Raw genomic sequence first — 20,932 nt, forward strand, 5'->3', positions numbered from 1 at the left:
CTCTGATAATATTTATCCAACATTTGTTTACTGAGGGTCACCGTGTCCTTGTCATTTCCCACATCAAAAGAAACTCTTTGTGGAAAGAGCAAAGTTTTGGGAGACAGGAGACCTGAATTCTATTCCCAGCTTTGCCACCAGCCTACTGTGTCACACAGTAGGCTATCAGCAAGGCACTTAACTTCCCTGGGCCTCAGTTTCCTCATCTGTAAAAACTTGTTCTCCCTCAATCTTTAGACTGCAAACCCCACATGGCCCAGAGATTGTGTCCAAACTGATTATCCTGTATCTACCCTAGTGCTTGGCCCAGTAAGGGCCTAACAAATACCACAATCATTTTTATTACCCAGTATTGGGGGAATAACCTGAGAGGCAGTTTGGAAATCCACTGCTCAGTTGTTGAAATTTTCAATCGCCCTTTTCAAACCTGATTTAAATCACTGAATTGGGTTTTGTGTATTGAGTTTAGTCCAGGATCATACCGTGAGTCAGAATGACCCCCGGGGAACCATAGAGGAAATTTGAGGAGGAGCATTGGGGTTCTGAATTGGGGTTGGGGAGGACAGTACAGCTGGTCAACCCAAACTTACCCCTCACAAAATCACTCGACCCTTCTCATTTCTTACTCCCTCACCCACCTCTGTGGCTGTATTATCTCAAACCTATTATTAACCCAGGCCTCACCCATAACCTCTCCTTTTCTGGGGTAAAACTGAAGGATGTAGATATGGTCTTGCCCTTCTCAATAACATGGAAATTGTAGCTTTTTAAAAATAGTTTTGGTAGAGAAATGATTTGGCCCCCAGTTCAGATGCCTCATAAGTAGAAAAAGTTAGAGAGCCGTCCACCTCTTGGAAGGATTTTCACTAAGATTTGACTGAGGACTTGAGAAGCAGCGTAGCTCAATGCAAAGGACACGGGCTTGGGAATCAGAGGTCGTGGGCTCTAATCCCGGCTCCGCCGCTTGTCTGCTGTGTGACCTTGGGCAAGTCACTTCACTTTTCTGTGCCTCAGTTACCTCATCTGTAAAATGGGGATTAAGACTGTGAGCCCCACGTGGAGCAACATGATTACCTTATATCACTCCAGCGCTTAGAACAGTGCCTGGCACATAGTAAGTGCTTAAAAAATACCATCATCATCATTATTATTATTATCATCAGTGAGGAGGAGATAAAAGGTCACCTGTATTTGCATATGATTTATAAACAGTTTTCATAAACCTTCTATTCTCCATCCACTCCCGTGGAGACCTCATCCACTCCCATGGCTTCAACCACCACCTCTAGGTGGATGATTCCCAAATCTACATCTCCAGCCCTGATTTCTCACCCTCTTTCCAGTCTCGCATTTCCTCCTGCCTTCAAGACATCTCTACCCGGATGTCCTCCCCTCACCTGAAACTTAGTATGTCCGTAACAGAACTCCTTATCTTCCCACCCAAACCCTGTCCTCCCCTTGACTTCCCTATCACCACAGACAGCACCACTATCCCTCCCGTATCGCAAGATCGGCGTTATTCTTGACTTCTCCCTCTCATTCAACCCACGTCCTCAATTTGTCACTATATCCTGTTGGTTCAACCTTCACAACATTGTTAGAGTCTGCTCTTTCCTCTCCATCCAAACTGCTATCACAATAATCCAAGCACTTATCCTATCATGCCTTGATTACTGTATCAACCTCCTTGCTGACCTCCCTGCCTCCTGTCTCTCCCCACTCCACTCCATACTTCACCCTGCTTCCAGATCATTTTTCTACAGAAACTTTCGGTCTGTATTTTCCCACCTCTCAAAAACCTGCAGTGGTTGCCCTTCTACCTCCACTTACCATCAGCTTTAAATCATTCAATCACCTTGTCCCCTCCTAGCTCACCTCGCTACTCTCCTACTACAACCCAGTCCATAAACTATCCTCCTCTGATGCCAACCTACTCACTGTACCTCAATCTCATCCATCCCACCGCCGACCTCTCGCCTATGTCCCAACTCTGGCCTGGAATGCCCTCCCTTCCCATATTCAACAATTACTCTCCCCATCTTCAAAGCCTTATGGAAGGGACATCTCCTCTAAGAGGCCTTCCCTGACTAAGCCCTCACTTCCTCTCTTCCCACTCCCTTCTGCATCACCCTGTCTGGCTCCCTTTATTCTCCCCCCACAGCACTGGTGTACATATTTGTAATTTATTCACTTATGTTAATGTTTGTCCCCAGCTCTAGACTGTAGGCTCACTGTGGACAGGGAATGTGCCTGGTATATTGTGTTGTACTCTCCCAGGTGCTTAGTTCAGTGACCTGCACACAGTCAGTGCTCAATAAATGTTGCCAACTTGTACTTCCCAAGCGCTTAGTACAGTGCTCTGCACACAGTAAGCACTCAATAAATATGAGTGAATGAATGAATAAATATGATTGATAAGCCATACAGACCGCAACTTATTCTTGGAGATGCGGTGTCCTGGGCTCCACCTGGGTTGACTGTATCTCAGAAATCTGCCTCACCTAGATTTGAGGAAAGCTGAGGGAAGCTAGTTCAGGCCATTAGAAGTCTCTGAAGCCTGCAACTTTGGCATTATACTCGCTTTCCCCTGTTCCATTGTGCCTCCAAATCCTGTCAGCTTTCCCACATTTCTGGGCTCTGTCCTGGCCTCTCCATTCAAAAATCCCGGCTCTGCCAATTGTCAGCTGTGTGACTTTGGGTAAGTCACTTCACTTCTCTGTACCTCAGTTACCTCATTTGTAAAATGGGGGTTAAGACTGTGAATGTCCCGTGGGACAACCTGATCACCTTGTAACCTCCCCAGAGCTTAGAACAGTGCTTTGCACATAGTAAGCACTTAATAAATGCTATTATTATTATTATTATTATTATTATTATTATTATTATTATCCAAAAGGCTACCACACTAGTCCAAGCACTTGTCATATCCTAGAGAAGCAGCACGGCTCAGTGGAAAAAGCCCGGGCTTTGGAGTCAGAGGTCGTGGGTTCAAATCCCGGCTCCACCAATTGTCAGCTGGGTGACTTTGGGCAAGTCACTTCACTTCTCTGGGCCTCAGTTACCTCATCTGTAAAATGGGTATTAAGACTGTGAGCCCCCCGTGGGACAACCTGATCACCTTGTAACCTCCCCAGGGCTTAGAACAGTGCTTTGCACATTGTAAGTGCTTAATAAATGCCATTATATTATTATTATTGTTGTTGTTGTTATTATTATTATTATTATATCCTGACATGGCTACTGCAGCAGCCTCCTCACTACCCTCCCTGCCTCCAGGTGCATCCCTCTCCAGTCTCTTCCCCCTCCAGCCCATATTTCTCTCTGCTGCCCAGGTCATTGTTCTAGAGCTTCCTTTGACACAAGTAGTTTCCCATCCACTTCCACATCAAGAAAAATTATGATTATTGACTTTTAAGGCGTTCAATTAACTCCCTGCCTGCTAGAGAAGCAGCATGGCCTGGTGACCTAGAGCACAGGCCTGTGAGTCGAGAACGTGGATTCTAATCACAGCTCTGCCACTTGTCTGCTGTGTGACCTTGGACAAGTCACTTCACTTCTCTGTACCTCAGTTCCCTCACCTGTAAAATGGGGATTAAGACTGTGAGCTCTCGTGTGAGAAAGGGACCGTGTCTACCCCAATTTGCTTGTATCCACCCCAGCGCTTAGTACAGTGCCTGGCAAATAGTAAGTGCTTAACAAATGCCACAATTATTAATATTATTCCTATTATGCCCCATTTCTTAATTCCTCTCAAGCTAACATACCGATCATGTCTCATTCTCATCTCTGCTATAACCATCCTCCTCCCTGCTTGGAACAACTTCCCGCTTCAAATCCTACATTTAGAAGCTCTTCCCATCTTCAGAGCTCTTCTGAAATCATGTCTCCTCTAGGAGGGTTTTCCCAGTTAATTTCTAATCTCTCCTGGTTATATCCTCCAACTGCCTTGCATTTTCAAACCACTTAAGTACTCACATACTCCCAATCTCCCATAGCATTAAAGTTCATAGCTCTCGCACCGTATTATTTAAGGACTCACTCGTGTATATTGTCCCATTTCCTTTTTCCATCCTAACTGTAATTTATTTTAATGTCTGTCTCCCCTGAAGGCAGGGGTTATGTCTAATAATTGTACTGTACGTCTCCAAACAGTACAGGGATCTGCATGGAATAGGTGCTCAGTAAATTCTGTTAATTGACATGGATTGATTTCTTGGGCAACTTAAATATTCCAGGGCACTGCCTACAGAAGCTTAATGTAAACATGCTCTACTCCTCCCACCCTTAGATCAACGCTAAAGATGATGAAGGAGTTGTCGTTGGATCCTGGGACAACGTCTACGCCTATGGCGTCCCGCCATCAACCTGGACTGGAAGTGTTGACATCCTTTTGGAATATCATAGTACCAGAAGTCCAGTACAATATGGTCAGTGCTGGGTTTTTGCTGGCGTCTTCAACACCTGTAAGTATGAATTGACATCCTGTGATTGGGTTCCATTCCCCTTTAGGGCCTTGACTAGGCCACTGACAGTCCAGCTTGGGCCTGTCCCTCTGTTTCCAATGCTCTGACCCCAACCCGCCTCCCTACGTGTCATCCTGATTTGGGCCCTGCACCTAGATTGTAGCTCAGGTTCTGCACACAGTCCTGGGACCTGATGCCTGCCCTGGGGTAGAGCGGGCATCCACATTTTTTTAACCGTATTTCTTAAGCACTTACTCTGCGCCAAGCACTGTACCAAGCACTGGGGTAGATACAAGGTAATCTCTAACCCCACGTGGGGCTCTCAGTCTTAATTCCCATTTTCCAATGAGGAAACTGAGTCAGAGAGAGGTGAAGTGACTTGCCCAAGATCTCACAGCAGACAAGCAGCAGAGTTGGGATTAGAAGCCAGGGCCTTCTGGTTCCCAGATCCGGGCTCTATCTCTTCCACACCATGACGAGGAAGAATGCGGAAGGATGAGGATATCCTTCTTCAGGGCTGGAGCAGCCCATTCTATTCCACAGGCTGGACTCACAGAATTGGACTCACTAATAAAACATTCCTCTTAGGAATTCTAAAGGCTTACATAATTACCCAAAGAATCCTTTCCCCATCCGCAGAAAGGATATAGGAGAATGGCAGGTAATATCCACATTTTGTACATAAAGAATCAGAGAAGTCGAGAGGCTAAATGGCTTGCCTGGAGTTCTAGAATTAATGAAACAGCACAGGGATCTCCCTTAATTCTCTGATAAAGCAGGATTATATTCACTACCCCATCCTGACCCAAGGGAAACGGATAGAGCTAGACTACAGTTCCCCTTGCTCTCCTCTGTCATGTTTTGCCATACATAAGGCACTGGGTTTACCTTCATTTTACAGAATGGAAATAACTTAATTTCAAATATCTTGGATGAAGGGCTAAAGAGCACTTGAAAGATCGAGTATTTCTAATCACACTTGAAACTTTTCATTTCTGCCATTAGAACAGCCTTACAGAGAGCACAAACCCAAGTCCGACGACTGTGGCGGGCTAGTCATAAAAGATGCTGGCTTTGTGCATTTTTCAGTCAGGAGGCTATGTTGCCTGTGGGTGGGAAGGAAGGAGAGGAATCCGAATGGGTAAGTCGATTTCAGGGAGTTACCTCTACAGCCTTGCATCCCCGCCACATCTCTGTGGCTCTCCCAAGTTATGACTGCATGATGATTAGTAATTGACCATATCAAAATGAACCCTTAAAATAATAATTACCCTTGGAAGTAGTATAGTCCAAAGTGTTTTCTCGTCAATTATCTCTTTTAACCTTCACAACTTCCCTATAAGGCAGGAAGATTCATTTTACGGATGAGGAAGCTCAGGCCCAGAGAAGTTAAGCGAGATGCATGAAGCCACACAGCAGGCCAGCAGCAAAGCCAGGACTAGACCGCGGTCTCTGCTGTCCGGACCCAGACCCTTGGGCCACTCTATCTGACCACATTTATGACCTCCGAGTCCTTTCTCTGAAAAATATGATGGTTCCCATTTTGCAGAAGGAATTCTGAGACACCAGATCAGGGTGAGAATGAGTAACCCAGTCAAATAGCGGGGTTGCCTAGTAGAAAGCACTTAGCACAGTGCCTGGCTCATAGTGAGTGCTTAACAAATATGATAATTATTATTATTATTATTAGAAAGAGCGCAGGCTGAAAGTCAAAAGACCTGGGTCCTATTCCTGGCTCCACCATATGCCTGCTCTGTGACCTGGGCAAGTCAGTCAACCGGTAATATTTATTGAACGCTTCTTCTATGTAGAACATGGTACTAAGCGCTTGGGAGAGTGCACGAGAGTCGCTAGAAACAAACCTTGTCCCCAAGGAACTTTCAGTCTAGTGGGGAGTCAGACACTAGTAGTAACAAAATAAATTACAGACAGGGGAAGCAATCAAGTGTAAAGATATTTTTTTATTAATTTTATTTGTTAAGCACTTACTCTGTGCCAAGCACTGTTCTAAGCACTGAGGTAGTTACAAGGTTATCAGTTTGTCCCACGTGGGGCTCACAGTTTTAATCCCCATTTTACAAATGAGGTAACTGAGGTACAGAGAAGTTAAGTGGCTTGCCCTCAGTCACCCAGCTGACAAGTGGCAGGGGCGGGATTAGAACCCACGACCTCTGACTCCCAAGCCCGGGCTCTTTCCACTAAGCCACGCTGCTTCGTAAGATATATACATAAGTGCCTAGGGGAGAGGGGGAGAAATACCTAGGGGGTATGGACTCAACCTCTCTGTGCCTCACTTTCCAAATCTGTAAAACGGGGGATGAAATACCTGTTTTCTCTTCCCCTTAGACTATGAGCACCACGTGAGGCAGGGACTGTGTCTTCTCTGATTGTACTGTATTTTCCCCAATGTTTAGCATAGCGCTTGGCATTCATTCATTCATTCAATCATATTTATAATAATGGCACTTGTTAAGTGCTTACTATGTGCAAAGCACTGTTCTAAGTGCTGGGGGGGATACAAGGTTATCAGCTTGCCCCACGTGCGGCTCACAGTCTTAATCCCCATTTTACAGATGAGGTAACTGAGGCTCAGAGAAGTGAAGTGACTTGCCCAAAGTCACGCAGCTGACAAGTGGCGGTCCCGGGATTAGAACCCACAACCTCTGACTCCCAAGCCCTTGCTCTTTCCACGGAGCTACACTGCTTCATTTACTGAGCGTTTACTGTGTGCAGAGCACTGTACTAAGCGCTTGCACTGTACTAAGCCCAGTAAGCGCATAACGAATACCACATTTATTATTATGTGAGCTCAGGTCACTTCGGATGAGCACTGCAGGACTGCAATTCAATGAGAGGGCCAATGTCACCTTTTGGTATTGGGGTTCAGTCAGTTGAGAAGTATAGTCTCACCAGGGTAGTTTTCCAAAGTTATCCCATTGAATGAGGCAGAGACACTGGCTAAAAATGTCCACAGATTCGGAAGGAAAACCAAGCCAAGTCATTAATCTTGGAATTGTCAGCTGAATTATTTTCAATGGGCCCTGATGGCCCAAGGCTGAGTCAGGGAGGACATTTGAATCTAGTTTAATCAATAGGTGCATTTGGCAAGAAGCGCGTCCTGGTTATTTGCTATCCAACAATTAAAATGAATCTTGGCTGTCTCGCTCTCTTCCTAAGGGCCAGAGTCGTGGTTTAGTGGATAGAGCAGGGGCCTGAGATTCAGAAGGACCTGGGTTCTAACCCCGGCTCTGCCGCTTGTCTGCTTTGTGACCTTGGGTGAGTCACTTAACTTCTCTGTGCCTCAGTTACCTCATCTGGAAAATGGGGGATTAAGACATTGAGCCCTATGTGGGACTGGGACTGTGTCCAACCCAATTACTTTGTATTTACCCCAGTACTTAGTACAGTGTCTGACGCTTAGTAAGGACTTGACAAATACCATTATTATTATTATTATCATTATTATTATTAAGTTGCAGTCAAGTCAGAAGATGCAACTGTAAACACTACCAAAATCTTAAAATTCCAAACCCGTCCTCTCCTGGGTTCCCACAGGTATTTCTCATCTGCAAGAGAAAAAAATCCATTATTATAATGACTGTATAATTAACAATGATATGCACTTCAACAGAAGACAAAATTCTGCTCTCAGAGGTCAGGTAGACACCGACTTTTACTTTGGAGCAAAAGCCCCTTCTTGACAAATCCTAGAAATCTACATTTTGCCCTTTGAATTTCTGTGAAGTTATCAGTACAGTTGGAGGGGCCCATCTGGTCCAGATGTGAAGTGAACCCTTCCTGACATGGGTTCATCCTCTGAACCTTCCAGTGAGGGTTGACTTTTCAGAAAGCATTTGGATCTTTTTTTCTTCCCCGCAGTTCTACGATGCATAGGGATACCAGCAAGAGTTGTCACTAATTATTTCTCTGCCCATGACAACAATGCCAACTTGCAAGTAGACATCTTTCTGAATGAAGATGGGAAAACCAACACCAAAATCTCAAAGGACTCCGTATGGTGAGTGTTTTCTGCGAAAACCTGTCTGCCTTCTTTTCTTTATGGTTTTTAGGATTCAGCTTCATGACACAAGTTCGTGCTAGGGAGGCAAACCTTGTCTCTACAAAATGAATTTGGGATATGACTGATTGAGCATAATTTCGATTTCTAGGAACTAGGATTGACTGCCATAAAAGAAAGATCCTCCCCTTGGCTTTGATCAATGAGTCAGTCGATGGTATTTATTGATAATTTGATCTCTGATTTCTGTCACGTCGCCGTTGAGCTGTAATAGTGATGTGGGTGCTTACGTGAGTGTGCTCTGGTCCCTTGAAATGGAAGATGTGACTGCTGAACTTTATAACACTTGTGCAAATTCCTTCCCATCCGCTAGAGATGTAAGCCAAGAAGAGTTGATGTGGACTGCACAAGTCTCTCAGTAAGTAGGCTAGTGTTAGAGAAGCGGCATGGTCTAGCGGAAGGAGCACAGCCCTGAGAATCAGAGGACCTGGGTTCTAATTCCAGATCTACCATGTACCTGTAGTGTGACCGTGTCTAAGTCATTTTACTTCCCTGTGCTTCAGTTCCCTGTTCTGTAAAAAAGGGATTAAGACTGTAAGCCACATGTGGGACAGGGACCATGTCCAACCCAATTATCAGTATCTACCCCAGTGCTTAGTACAGTGCTCGGCAAAGAGTAAGCACTTTAAAAATACCATTAAAAAAACAACGAAGAGGAGTGAAGCGTGCAGGCTGGGTTGGTGTGGGAGACGAACAAGATTAGGTAGGAGGGAGAGAGCTGATTGAGTGGCCTTATAGCCGATGATGAGTAGGTTCTGTTTGATGTGGAGATGGATGGGCAACCATTGGAAGCCTGCGAGGGTTGAAGACACACGGATTGAGTTATTTTAGAGAAACGATCTCGGGAGTGGTGGTGTATGACTAGTGAGGTGAAAGTGAGGCAGTGGCAAGAAAGTCAGTGAGGATGCTGATGCAGGATAATGCCAAAGTTATGATCTTGTGAGTCAGTGAGGATGGTATTTTTGTCCACGATCATGAGAAAGTCAGTAAGAGGACAGGGTTTGGGTGAGAAGATGAGTAATTCTATTTTGGACAAATTAAGTTTAAGGAGTCATCGGGACATCCAAGTAGAAATGTCCTGAAGGTATATAAAAGTATACGAGGACATACTGAGAAAGGAGGATGCAGAGAACGCTTAGAGGGCATAGTATAAATTAATGATTTGGTCTCTTGTTGGAATAGTTCCTAATTTCAGAAGGGACACTATACAAATAGAAAATCTTAAAAAAAGGACAGCAGAACTTATTAGAGAGCCATGAAAGCTGGGTGGAGAGATGGTGTCTACATATGAGGTACTGAAAAGAGTTTAACTTTGTATTTTGGAAAGGAAAGAAGAGTGGCAATGTAAAAAAAAATGAATGAAATGAAAGTGTATGGCTACTTACTAGGATTTGAAAGTGTTGGTCCTGGATTCCCGTAGTAAAGTAAAACTCTAATGCCTTATTCATTCAATCATATTTATTGAGCGCTTACTTGTGCAGAGCATTGTACTAAGTGCTTAGAAAGTACAATTTGGCAACATTTGCTTTTTGTCTTTCAAATACGGGAAGCAGTGTGGTGTAGTGGAAAGAGAATCCAAGTTCTGATCCCAGATCCACCACTTGTTTGCTGTGTGATCTTGGGCAAGTCACTTAACCTCACCCCTCCTTCAGCGCCATACCACTTACGTACATATCGGCAATTTATATTTATATTCATGTCTCTCTCCCCCTCTAAATCATAAGCTTGTCGTGGACAGGGACTATGTCTGCCAACTCTCCGTGGTAGCTGTGTGGCCTACTTGACAGAGCACGGGCTTGGGAACTAGAAGGACTTGGATTCAAATCCCGTCTCCGCCACTTGTCTGCCTAGTGATCTTGAGCAAGTCACTTAACTTCTCTGTGCTTCAGTTACCTCATCTGTAAAATGGGGGATAAGACTGTGAAGCCCATATGGGACATGGACTGTGTCCAATCTGATTAGCTGGTAGCTACCCGAGCACTTACTACAGTGTCTGGCACATAGTAAGTACTTAACAAATACCATAAAAAAATTATTTTGTATCTACCAAGTGCTGAGCTCAGCGCTTGGCACATACTACTTAAGTTCTATTATTAGCATTATTATTAGTATGACGGGACACAGAGCTAACTCAAATGCAGCCCTAAATCTGAGTCGTTAAATGTCTGAGAATCAGGGACTTGACAGGTATTAGCTCCTCTGCAACTATAATTTGGCTGTGTTATGCTAAGATGGATAAGTAAATTGTTTGATTGATTTGCTTTCCTTTGTAAAGCCCTTAGCTGGCAGAAAAAAAAAATCCATAAAAATATGTGTGAGACCAAAATTTTGAGTATGGAGGCCTGTCATAGCTCCCTGAATCCATCCTTATCAGATGAATTAGCTTTATCATTTCAGAATTCTTATAATTTTATCGTATCGAGCTCAATACTTCCAACGGGACTCCGGAGGGTTCTAAGTATTTTGTATTTTCCTGAGTATATTTGAATGGCGACTCTGTTTCAAACGTGAATAACACAAGTTTTTCAATCCTACCCTTGTTTCCTGTAAAATCCCATTATAATCGGGGCCGGGCAGGGGGAAGATGCTCACATCCAAACCCTCCAGCCTGGAGCCCTCCGTATTTGACAGAACCACCACTCTCCCCCGATTCAAAGCGTGCCAAAATCATACCCCTTACAGGAAGCCTTCCATGACTAAGATGTCATTTCCCCATCCTATTCACCCTCTTCTCTGTGTCCCCTATGCACACAGCCCTGTAAGCCCTTGAACATTTTGATATTCACCTTCCCCCTAGCTCCACAACCCTTACATTTACATCCTTATACTCTGCTACTTCCCCTACCAGGAATTTATGTCAATGTCGGTCTCCTCCAGCTAGATTATAAACTCCCTGTAGAAAGGGATTGCATCTGCCAACTCTGTTGTACTCTGCTAAGCACTTAGTACAGTATTCTGCAGTAAAGCAGTGTTGCCTAATGAATAGAACACGATCCTGGACGTCAGAAGGACCTGGGTTCTAGTCCCAGCTCTACCACCTATCTGCTGTTTGTGTGACCTTGGGCAAGTCACTCCACTGTAAAACGGGGATTAAAACTGTGAACCCCATGTGGAACATGGACTGTGTCGAAGCTGATTGACTTGTAGCTACTCCAGTGCTTAGTACGGTGCCAGGACTATAGTAAGCACTTAACAAATACCACTTTAAAAGGTGCTCAATAAAAACCATCAATTAATACATTGCACACTGCATCTCAGATGACCTCAGAGGTGTATACGGTCGCCCTGCGGTACCTCAAAAAATGTTTCCTCAGGCCTTTGTTGCAGTGCCAGCTCTCTATGCTGGATCAAATGCCACATCCTCCCCCTCCTCCACCAAACCAGTTCTCCTGACCAGTCCATGAATTGAAGCTCTAATTGAAACCCAAAGTCCCTGGCCAAATGAGGGCTTTACATTTTGCCCCTCTAAGTCCACCCATTCATAACACTTGGGTCCCAACTTGCCCATTCTTTCTGTTGTGGAGCTCTAAAAACCAACTCCAAGAGCGAATGGAACTACCTAAAGAGATTATAAACCAGAATTTCTCAAGCAACGAGGCTCAGTGGAAAAAGCACGGGCTTGAGAATCAGAGGTCATGGGCTCTAATCGCAGCTCTGCTACATGTCTGCTGTGTGACCTTGGGCAAGTCACTTCACTTCTCTGAGCCTCAGTTCCCTCATCTGTAAAATGGGGATTAAGACTGTGAGCCCCACATGGGACAACCTGATCACCTTGTATCTGTGACTGTGAGCCCACTGTTGGGTAGGGACTGTCTCTATATGTTGCCAACTTGTACTTCCCAAGCGCTTAGTACAGTGCTCTGCACACAGTAAGTGCTCAATAAATATGATTGATTGATTGATTGATTGTATTCCCCCCAGTGCTTAGAACAGTGCTACATAGTAAGCGCTTAACAAATGCCATCATCGTTATTATTATTATTATTGTCCATGAATTAGAAAGCAGGACTGTAGAAATAGGTGGCTCTCCCAATGAAAAACAAATGAGTTCTGAAATACAATGAATGGACATCTTCATATTTCAGAACTCATTTGTTTCTCATTGGGAGAGCATATGGGTTTTGAAGGCTAACCTCACCAGGCTAGCTAACCTTTCTGAGCGTTAATGCAGCTTCCCAGAAGCCATTAATCTAGCTCAGTTTTCAGCTGTTTTAGAAACTGTACCCTGACCACCTTGACGTTTCACCTGAAGTAGACCCCATCACATATCCGCCTCTCACCTTTGCTTCCCCTTCATCCGAGGGTGGTCTGTAGTGTAGGGTGACCGGCCAGGAGTGAGCATTGCCGGGGAGGTGGCTGGAGACAGAGTGTCAGGCTGCACCCCAAAGTGTCCCCTTCTCCACCCTTCCCAGCTCGGTCCAGTTCAGCCGGCCTGGCCCCTTCAGACCGGCTCTCTGGCCACCCATTTACCTAGTCCACTGCCGTCTCCGCCGCCAACTCTGGTCAGCTCTAATTCAACAGTTTCTTCTGCTCAGCAATTCTTTGCCTCCTCGTCACTGATTCTCAGGGCCACAGCCCCCATCAGCTATTCCTTTATCTTTGACATTCATCTCCCTTCTGAAGCTCTCCGTGTCACCACGGCCTCCACACCCCGATGACCCTGCCAACTGCTTTAATGGTAGAATAGAAACTACCCAATATGAATGTCTCAAAGCCTCATCTCACCACTGTGCTACCACCTCCTCCTCTTTCTCCTCCTCAGTTGATCAGATCGATAAAAATCAACGATTTTTATTGAATTCTTACTGCGTGCAGAGCAATACTCTACGGACATAAGAGAGTACAATACAGTAGAGTTGGTAGACACAATTCCTGCTCACCAGGAGCTTACAGTCAAGAGGAAGAGACAGACATTAATATAAATTTCAGGTAGAGGAAATAGCAGAGTATAAGGACATATACATACATGCTGCGGAGCTGGGGGTGGGATGAATATCAAAGTGTTAAGGGGTACAGGCCAAACTGCATAGCCGATGCAGAAGGGAAGGTGAAGAGGGGAAATGAGGGCTTAATCAGGGAAGACTTCCTGGAGGAGATACGATTTCAGAAGGGCTTTGAAAGTGGGAGAGTGGATATTTTGGTTATGAAGGGGGGTGGAATTGCAAGCCAGAAGGAGGATGCGGACACAGGGTGAGTGGTGAGACAAATGAGATTGAGGTACAGTGAGTAGGTGGGTGTTAGAGAAGCAAAATATGTGCGTTGGTTTGTGGTGGAAGAACAGGTAAGGTAATAATAATAGTGATATCTCTAATAATAATAATAATAATAATAATGGTACTTGTTAAGCGCTTACTATGTGCAAAGCACTGTTCTAAGCACCGGGGAGGTTACAAGGTGATCAGGTAGTCCCACGGGGGGCTCACAGTTTTAATCCCCATTTTACAGATGAGGTAACTGAGGCACACAGAAGTTAAGTGACTTGCCCAAAGTCACACAGCTGGCAGCTGAAGGGCCGGCATTTGAACCCATGACCTCTGACTCCAAAGCCCGGGCTCTTTCCACTGAGCCTCACTGCATAGTGTTTACTATGTGTCAAGGACTGTACTAAGTGTTGGGGTAGATACAAGATAATCAGTCCCCACATGGGGCTCACAGTCAAAGTAGGAGGGAGAAAAGTACTGAATCCCCATTTTGCAGATGAGGGAACAGAGGCAAAGAGAAGTGAGATGACTTACCCAAGGTCACACAACAGGTCCATGTTGGAGCCAGGATTAGAACCCAAGTCCCCTTAAACCCAGGCCTGGGCACTTTCCACTAGCCCACACTTTCCATTAGGTGGGGGGGGGGAACTGATTGATTGTTTTAAAGCTGGTGGCAGGGCTTTGAAAGTGGGGAGATGGGTGGTCTGTTGAATATGACGAGGGATGGAGTTTCAGGCCAGAAGGAGGATGTGAACGAAGGGTCCACATGTGGACGAACAAGATTTCCAATGGGAAATGGGGAGTACAGGGCTTGTGTGAGAAAATGAGTTCTTTTTTTGGACATGTAAAATTTAGGTTGTCAGCAGGACATCCAAGTAGAGGTGTCCTGAGACAGAAAAGAATGTGGGAAAACAAAGGGAAAGGTCAGAACCGGAGAGATCGATTTGGGAATCATCTGCATAGAGACGGTAGTTGAAGCCATGGGAGTGAATGAGTTCTCCAAGGAAGGGGGTGTAGGACCCTGAACTGAGCCTTCATGGGTTAAAGTCAGAGAAGAAGCCATCAAAAGGCACTGAGGAGGAGTGACAAGAGAGATAGGAGGAGAACCAGGAGAGGACAGTGTCAGTGAAACCAAATTGAGAAAATGTTTCCAGGATAAGGGAGTGGCCCACAGTGCCAAAGGCAACTGAGAATCTGCGGAGGATTAGGATGGAGTACAGCCTGTTGGATTCGGCAAGAAGGGTGTCATCGGTGGCCACAGAGAGGGCAGTTCCCATGGAGCGGAAGGGGTGGAAGCCAGATTGGAAAGGGTCAAGGAGAGAATTGGAGGAAAGGAAGCAGAGGCAGTGGGGGTAAACAACTTGCTCAAAGGGTTTGAAGAGGAATGGTAGGAGGGAGTGGATGCAATAAATGGAAGGCGCTTTGGGGTTGGGGGCGGGGGGGTTTATGATCAGGGATGCACAGGCATGTTTGAAAGCAATGCGGAAAGATCCTTTGGAGAATGAGTGGATGAAGCTGATAGTCCAGAGAAGGGAGGGGACATGTGTTTTAATAAGATGCAAAACATCTGGCACGCTTTCGACCCCCATCACCTCGGTCCAGCAAACTGCCTTTCCTCCCCAGTGCCCAGGGCCAGCATGCTCCCATCTGCGCCAACGAGAAGAAACATCTGGTAACTGCAACCTCATTTTAATCCCCATTTTACAAATGAGGTGACTGAAGCACAGAGAAGTTAAGTGACTTGCCCAAGGTCACACAGCAGACACGTGACAGAGCCAGGATTAAAATCAAGGCCTATGCTCTTTCCATACTGCTTCTCCCTTCTGACTTGTTCTTATTTTGCAGATTGCGGATTTGTCCTTTGTGCCATTTTAGTGTTTTCATGTTTCAGTTCTCCCCCACCTTCTACATTCAAAGATTGTGAGCCCCTCAGAGGACAGTGTCCATGTCTAATCCCCCCTGTAAACTAGTAGAGCAGCCTGCAGACTTCACTCCTCTAGCTCCAGCTTGCTCACTGTGTCCCGATCTCGTCTCCCTCCATATACACCAAACCACCACTCACCCCATCTTGCAAGCCTAATTAAGGTCACATCTCCTCCAAAAGGCCTTCCCTGATTAAGCCCTCTTCCCCTTGACTCTTTCTCCCTTCTGTGTCATCTACGCACATGAATTTCTACCCTTTGGGCACTTGGTATTCACTCCACCCTCAGCCCCACAACACTTATGTACGTATCTGTAACCTTTATATTGATGTCTGTTTCCCCCTCTAGATTGTGAGCTCATTGTGGAGAGGGAATGTGTCTATCATTTCTGTTGTATTGTATTCTCCCAAGTGCTCTGCTCACAATAAGTGCTCAGTCGATACCATTGATTGTATACACTTTCTTGGCACTTAGTAGAGTGCTCTGCACAAAGTCAGTGCTTAATAACTACTGCTACTATTGAAGGCATGGGTGAAGGTGGGAGATTTTAAGAAGAAGCAGGAGATCTCATGAGATACTGCTGAAAAGGATGGAGAAGTTGAAAATGGGACAGGAAGAGGGAGGAATTGGAGAGGAACAGAGAGATTTTAGGGAGATCACACCTAGTGGATTGAATTTTATCAATGAAACAGATGGCAAGGTGACTGGGGGCAAAATATGAGGAAAGCAGGGGAGTTTAAGGAGGGAGTTACAAGTCTGAAATAGCTGGTATGGCCAATCGGCATGGGAGTTAACAAGGATGGAGAAGTACTGTTGCCAGGTGAAAGAAAGGGCAGAGTTATAGCAGGTGAGGATGCATTTAATTTGGACCAGGTGAGGCTGATGTCTGGCTTTCTATCAGCAGTGCTCTGCAGCTTGAGCACAAGAGTAGAGAAAGCGTATTGTGGAAGTGATCCATAGCAGGTCTGTAGTATACGATCCATGGAGGGACAGGGGAGCAAGCAAGTTGAGTTCGGTGGAGAGATCGGAGTTGAGTTGGTGGATCTGTGTGTCAAGAAAATGAAGGTTGGGTATGGACACCAAATGGGGCATGATGACTTTAGAAAACTTGGAGGAGGTCTAGAGATAGGCCTCTGTGGGAGAACAGGACCATTTTGTGGGGAGAGGGTGGGTGGGAAAGAAGACAGGTGAGGAGTCTGTGGCAAGAGAGCAGGATTTCAGAGTTGGTGAGGCTAGAGTTTGTACAGGAGTAGAGATGATGAAATTGAGTGTGCATCCAAGTTGGTGAAGGGATGAGGTGAGATACAGCAGGAGGGTGGTGAGTTGAGGAGTAGAAAGAAGCAGGCAGAGGAAAGATCCTTCTCTGAAATCTCACATTTCTTCCTGTCTCTGGGAAATCTCCACATCAATCAATCAATCAATCATATTTATTGAGTGCTTACTGTGTGCAGAGCACTGTACTAAGCGCTTGGGAAGTACAAGTTGGCCACATGGTTGCCCTACCGACACCTCAACTTCAAGATATCCAAAATTGAATTCATCTTCCCTTCCAAGCCCTCTCCTCCATCTAACTTTCCCATCCTTCACATTTCTGAGTATACTGCTTTGTGTTTTTCCCTTCTTTCCTAACTTTGGCCTGTTATGATCACTAATTTTTAAGGATATTGAGCAAGGCCAGAGGCATACAGACAGTGGACTGGAAGGGTCAGGGGAGGGGGATCTCAGTTCAATTTTCAGGCCAATTTGCCACCCAGATCAGATCTAGTAATCCACTTTTGTGTATTTAGAGATGCCAAATGACATTTGAATCTTTAGGATACTTTGTGTTACTAAAACTCTGCACTTTTTGTACTCAGTCTCATGTAAACAGCATCAGAGCCCCATTGTGTAGGTGGGGCAAGTGTCCCTTCAGGGTCAGGTGGCAAAATGGAGTTCTCCCAACCCCCTCTCCAGTGCAGTGACACCTCCCACCCCAGCACCCGTCAAGGGCACGTGAAAATCACGGAATAGGCTGCAGAGGGTATCACTGGCAGAAATGAGACCACATTGGTTTCCCATTCTTCTTCCAGTTATCAGCATAATTTAGAGAGCTGTGACCCTTCCAGATGCCCAGAACACCTAATTGCTTTGATCCAGTCAATCTTTGGCCACCTCGGCCATATCCATTCATTCAATTGTATTTACTGAGCGCTTACTGTGTGCAGAGCACTGTACTAAGCGCTTGCCATATTCTGGGGCTGTCTCTGGGGTAGGGTTTGGCCCATGAGGCCAGGTGCCGGTGACTCCTGAAGGCCATTTCCGTGACAGCCTGTTGACATCTTGACAATCGTTTACAGGACTTGGATCTTTTGAGATTATTTGATGTGATTATTTGATTAGTTTGAGATTCTTCCTCATTTTTCTCCATAAAAGGAACTATCACTGCTGGAATGAAGCTTGGATGACCAGACCCGACCTTCCCGTTGGCTTTGGAGGCTGGCAGGCGGTTGACGGCACTCCGCAAGAAAATAGTGACGGTAACAAATTATAGTTGCTCCAAAAGCTCCTTCCCAGCTGCTGTTGTCACTGCTTTTCTAACTGCCTTAATTACAAGGTAGACAAAAGCAAGACTCTTTCAAATTAGTTTCAATTTGTACGGACTGGCCGGCCTCTCCACGACTGCAATGTGGTTCATTTGGAAACAAAATAAACGCTCTCTGATGTAAGGCATGTAGTCTGGAGACATTACCAGGCCATCCTAAAACAGTTGGTTCCCTGGAAAATATTTTTCACTCGTGACTATTTTTTCTGGGATTTCCCGTGCCCTGGAGGGGTGGGGGGGTTGCCAACAGGATGCATAAATTCCGGCAGCTGTGTCTGTCGCAAGAGTTGTTGAAAGCCCGGAGCAGCTGTGCCCCTCAGAAAAACTGCTGACTGAGCTGGGTCAAGGGCACAAAGAAACCCGCCACCACAGAATTTACAGATGTCACCATCTTTGGGGGGTTTAAGGGATCCAAACAACTGTGACTCATTTTTTTAATGGTATTTTTTAAGTGCTTCCTGTGTGCCAGGCACTGTATTAAGCTCTGGGGTAGATAAAATACAATCAGGATGGACACAGCCTAGGTCCCAAATGGGGCTCACAGTCTTAACCCTCATTTATCCTCCTTAATACCATCATTATTATTATTGTACAGATGAGGTAACTGAGGGACAGAGACATGAAGTGACTTGACCAAGGTCACACAGCAGAAGTGGCTGAGCCAGGACTAGAACCCAGGTTCTCTGATTCCCAGGCCTGGGCTCTTTCCACTGGGCCCACACCGCTTCAAATGGCCCATCCATGAATTTGCCACCACTCCAGCTGTATTGTGAGGGCGGGCACAGCTGCCCCGGTGCCTCCCGTGTTGTTGACAGGCAACACGGTGTGTGGTTACGGGAGGTGGGCAACCCTGAGTCTGTGGTTGATACTAGGTGGTCTGCCTGATGATAAGAAGATAGCATTTCCCAGGTTATGGATCACTGCTCCAATCCACGTGTCCATTCCATCATTCCACCAAAGCCAGCGTGAGGACGTGCGGTCCTCTTGTATAGACAGCTATTCAGGGATCGGCGGGGGGAGCCTTCTCTTTCCCTTCTCTTTCGTGGGAGTTCTGTGCTGTATTTTGCCAAAGAGACCAGAAGCAAAGTGAGTAAACCTGCCAGGAAGGACAGACTTTTAGGGTCTGGCATCTTCAGTCCGTCGCCTAATAGAAATCTGTGATAACAAGCACGACTTTCCTTCTTTTTCTTGTTTAGGGATGTACCGATGTGGCCCCGCTTCTGTTCAAGCCATTAAGCACGGTCATGTCTGTTTCCCGTTTGATGCGCCTTTCGTTTTTGCAGAGGTAGGTGGGGGTCTGAATAAATGTTGTTACTCCTTTTTTCTTGAAAAGGTGGGAAGAGCATTCCATCATCATCCCCAGTAATAATGCGGCATTTGTTAAGTGCTTACTATGTGCCTAGTGCTGGGGTATATGTAAGATAATCAGATTGGACACAGTCCCCGTCTCACAGGAGGCTCACAGTCTAAGATGGGGAGGGAGACCGGCTATTGAATCCGCATTCTACAGGTGAGGAAACTGAGTCATGGAGAGGTTAAGTGATTGCCCAAGGTTACCCAGCAGGGAAATGGCAGAGCCAGGATTAGAATCCTGGTCCTCTGACTCCTAAGCCTATGCTGTTTCCAAGTGGCCACCCTCTCATGGACATTTCACAGTGCTGAATTTATGCAAGGGAAAACAGAAACATGCTAAGCTCTGCCATGCCTGAAACTTTTCTTCTGAGGAGTACCGTCACTTAACTTCTCTGTGCCTCAGTTCCCTCATCTGTAAAATGGGGATGAAGACTGTGAGCCCCCCGTGGGACAACCTGATCACCTTGTAACCTCCCCAGCGCTTAGAACAGTGCTTGGCACAGAGTAAGCGCTTAATAAATGCCATTATTAGGAGAAGCAGCGTGGCTCAGTGGAAAGAGCCCGGGCTTTGGGGTCAGAGGTCAAGGGTTCAAATCCCAGCTCCGCCACTTGTCAGCTGTGCGACTTTGGGCAAGTCACTTCGATTCTCTGGGCCTCAGTTACCTCATCTGTAAAATGGGGATGAAGACTGTGAGCCCCCCATGGGACAACCTGATCACCTTGTAACCTCCCCAGTGCTTAGGACAGTGCTTTGCACATAGTAGGTGCTTAATAAATGCTATTATTATTATTATTATTATTATTATTATTATCATTATTATTATTACCAAGCTATTCCCAGGCATCAGGTCAGTTACTGTCCCCCTTGGGATATGTGGCAGGTGCTATTGGCCTATAGTGACCAAGCTGTAAGTCTCTGTTCCACTGGTCCCTTTTGGGGGGCCGATCCTTAAATAAAATGGCCTCCTGAGATGGTGATGATGACATTTGTTAAGCACTCACTATGTGCCAAGCACTAAGCGCTAAGGTAGGTACAAGATAGGTTGTCTCATGTGGGCCTCACAGTCTCAATCTCCATTTTACAGATGAGGTAACTGAGGCACAGAGAAGTGAAGTGACTTGCCCAAAGTCACCCAGCAGACAAGTGGCGGAGCTGGGATTAGAACACATGACTTCTAACTCCCAGGCCTGTGCTCTTTCTGCTAAGCCACGCTGCTTCTCATGATAATAATGACAATTATGGCATTTGTTAAGCGCGTACTATGTGCCAGACACCGTACTAAGCACTGGGGTAGACACAAGCAAATCAGGTTGGAAGCAGTCCCTCTCCCGAA

The 20,932-nt window shown here is 45.7% G+C and overlaps 1 protein-coding gene across 1 annotated transcript in view; it reads left to right on the plus strand.

Moving 5' to 3' along the window:
- Positions 1-20,932, plus strand: part of F13A1 (coagulation factor XIII A chain) — a 151,802-nt gene that overhangs the window by 85,962 nt on the left and 44,908 nt on the right. The window contains exons 6-9 of the mRNA XM_038770355.1: positions 4,289-4,463; positions 8,343-8,481; positions 18,077-18,180; positions 19,442-19,530. Coding sequence (XP_038626283.1) covers positions 4,289-4,463; positions 8,343-8,481; positions 18,077-18,180; positions 19,442-19,530 — 507 coding nt within the window. The remainder of the gene's footprint in view (positions 1-4,288; positions 4,464-8,342; positions 8,482-18,076; positions 18,181-19,441; positions 19,531-20,932) is intronic.

The sequence above is a fragment of the Tachyglossus aculeatus genome, chromosome X3, assembly GCF_015852505.1.
Source record: "Tachyglossus aculeatus isolate mTacAcu1 chromosome X3, mTacAcu1.pri, whole genome shotgun sequence".
Classification (NCBI taxonomy): Eukaryota; Metazoa; Chordata; class Mammalia; order Monotremata; family Tachyglossidae; genus Tachyglossus; species Tachyglossus aculeatus.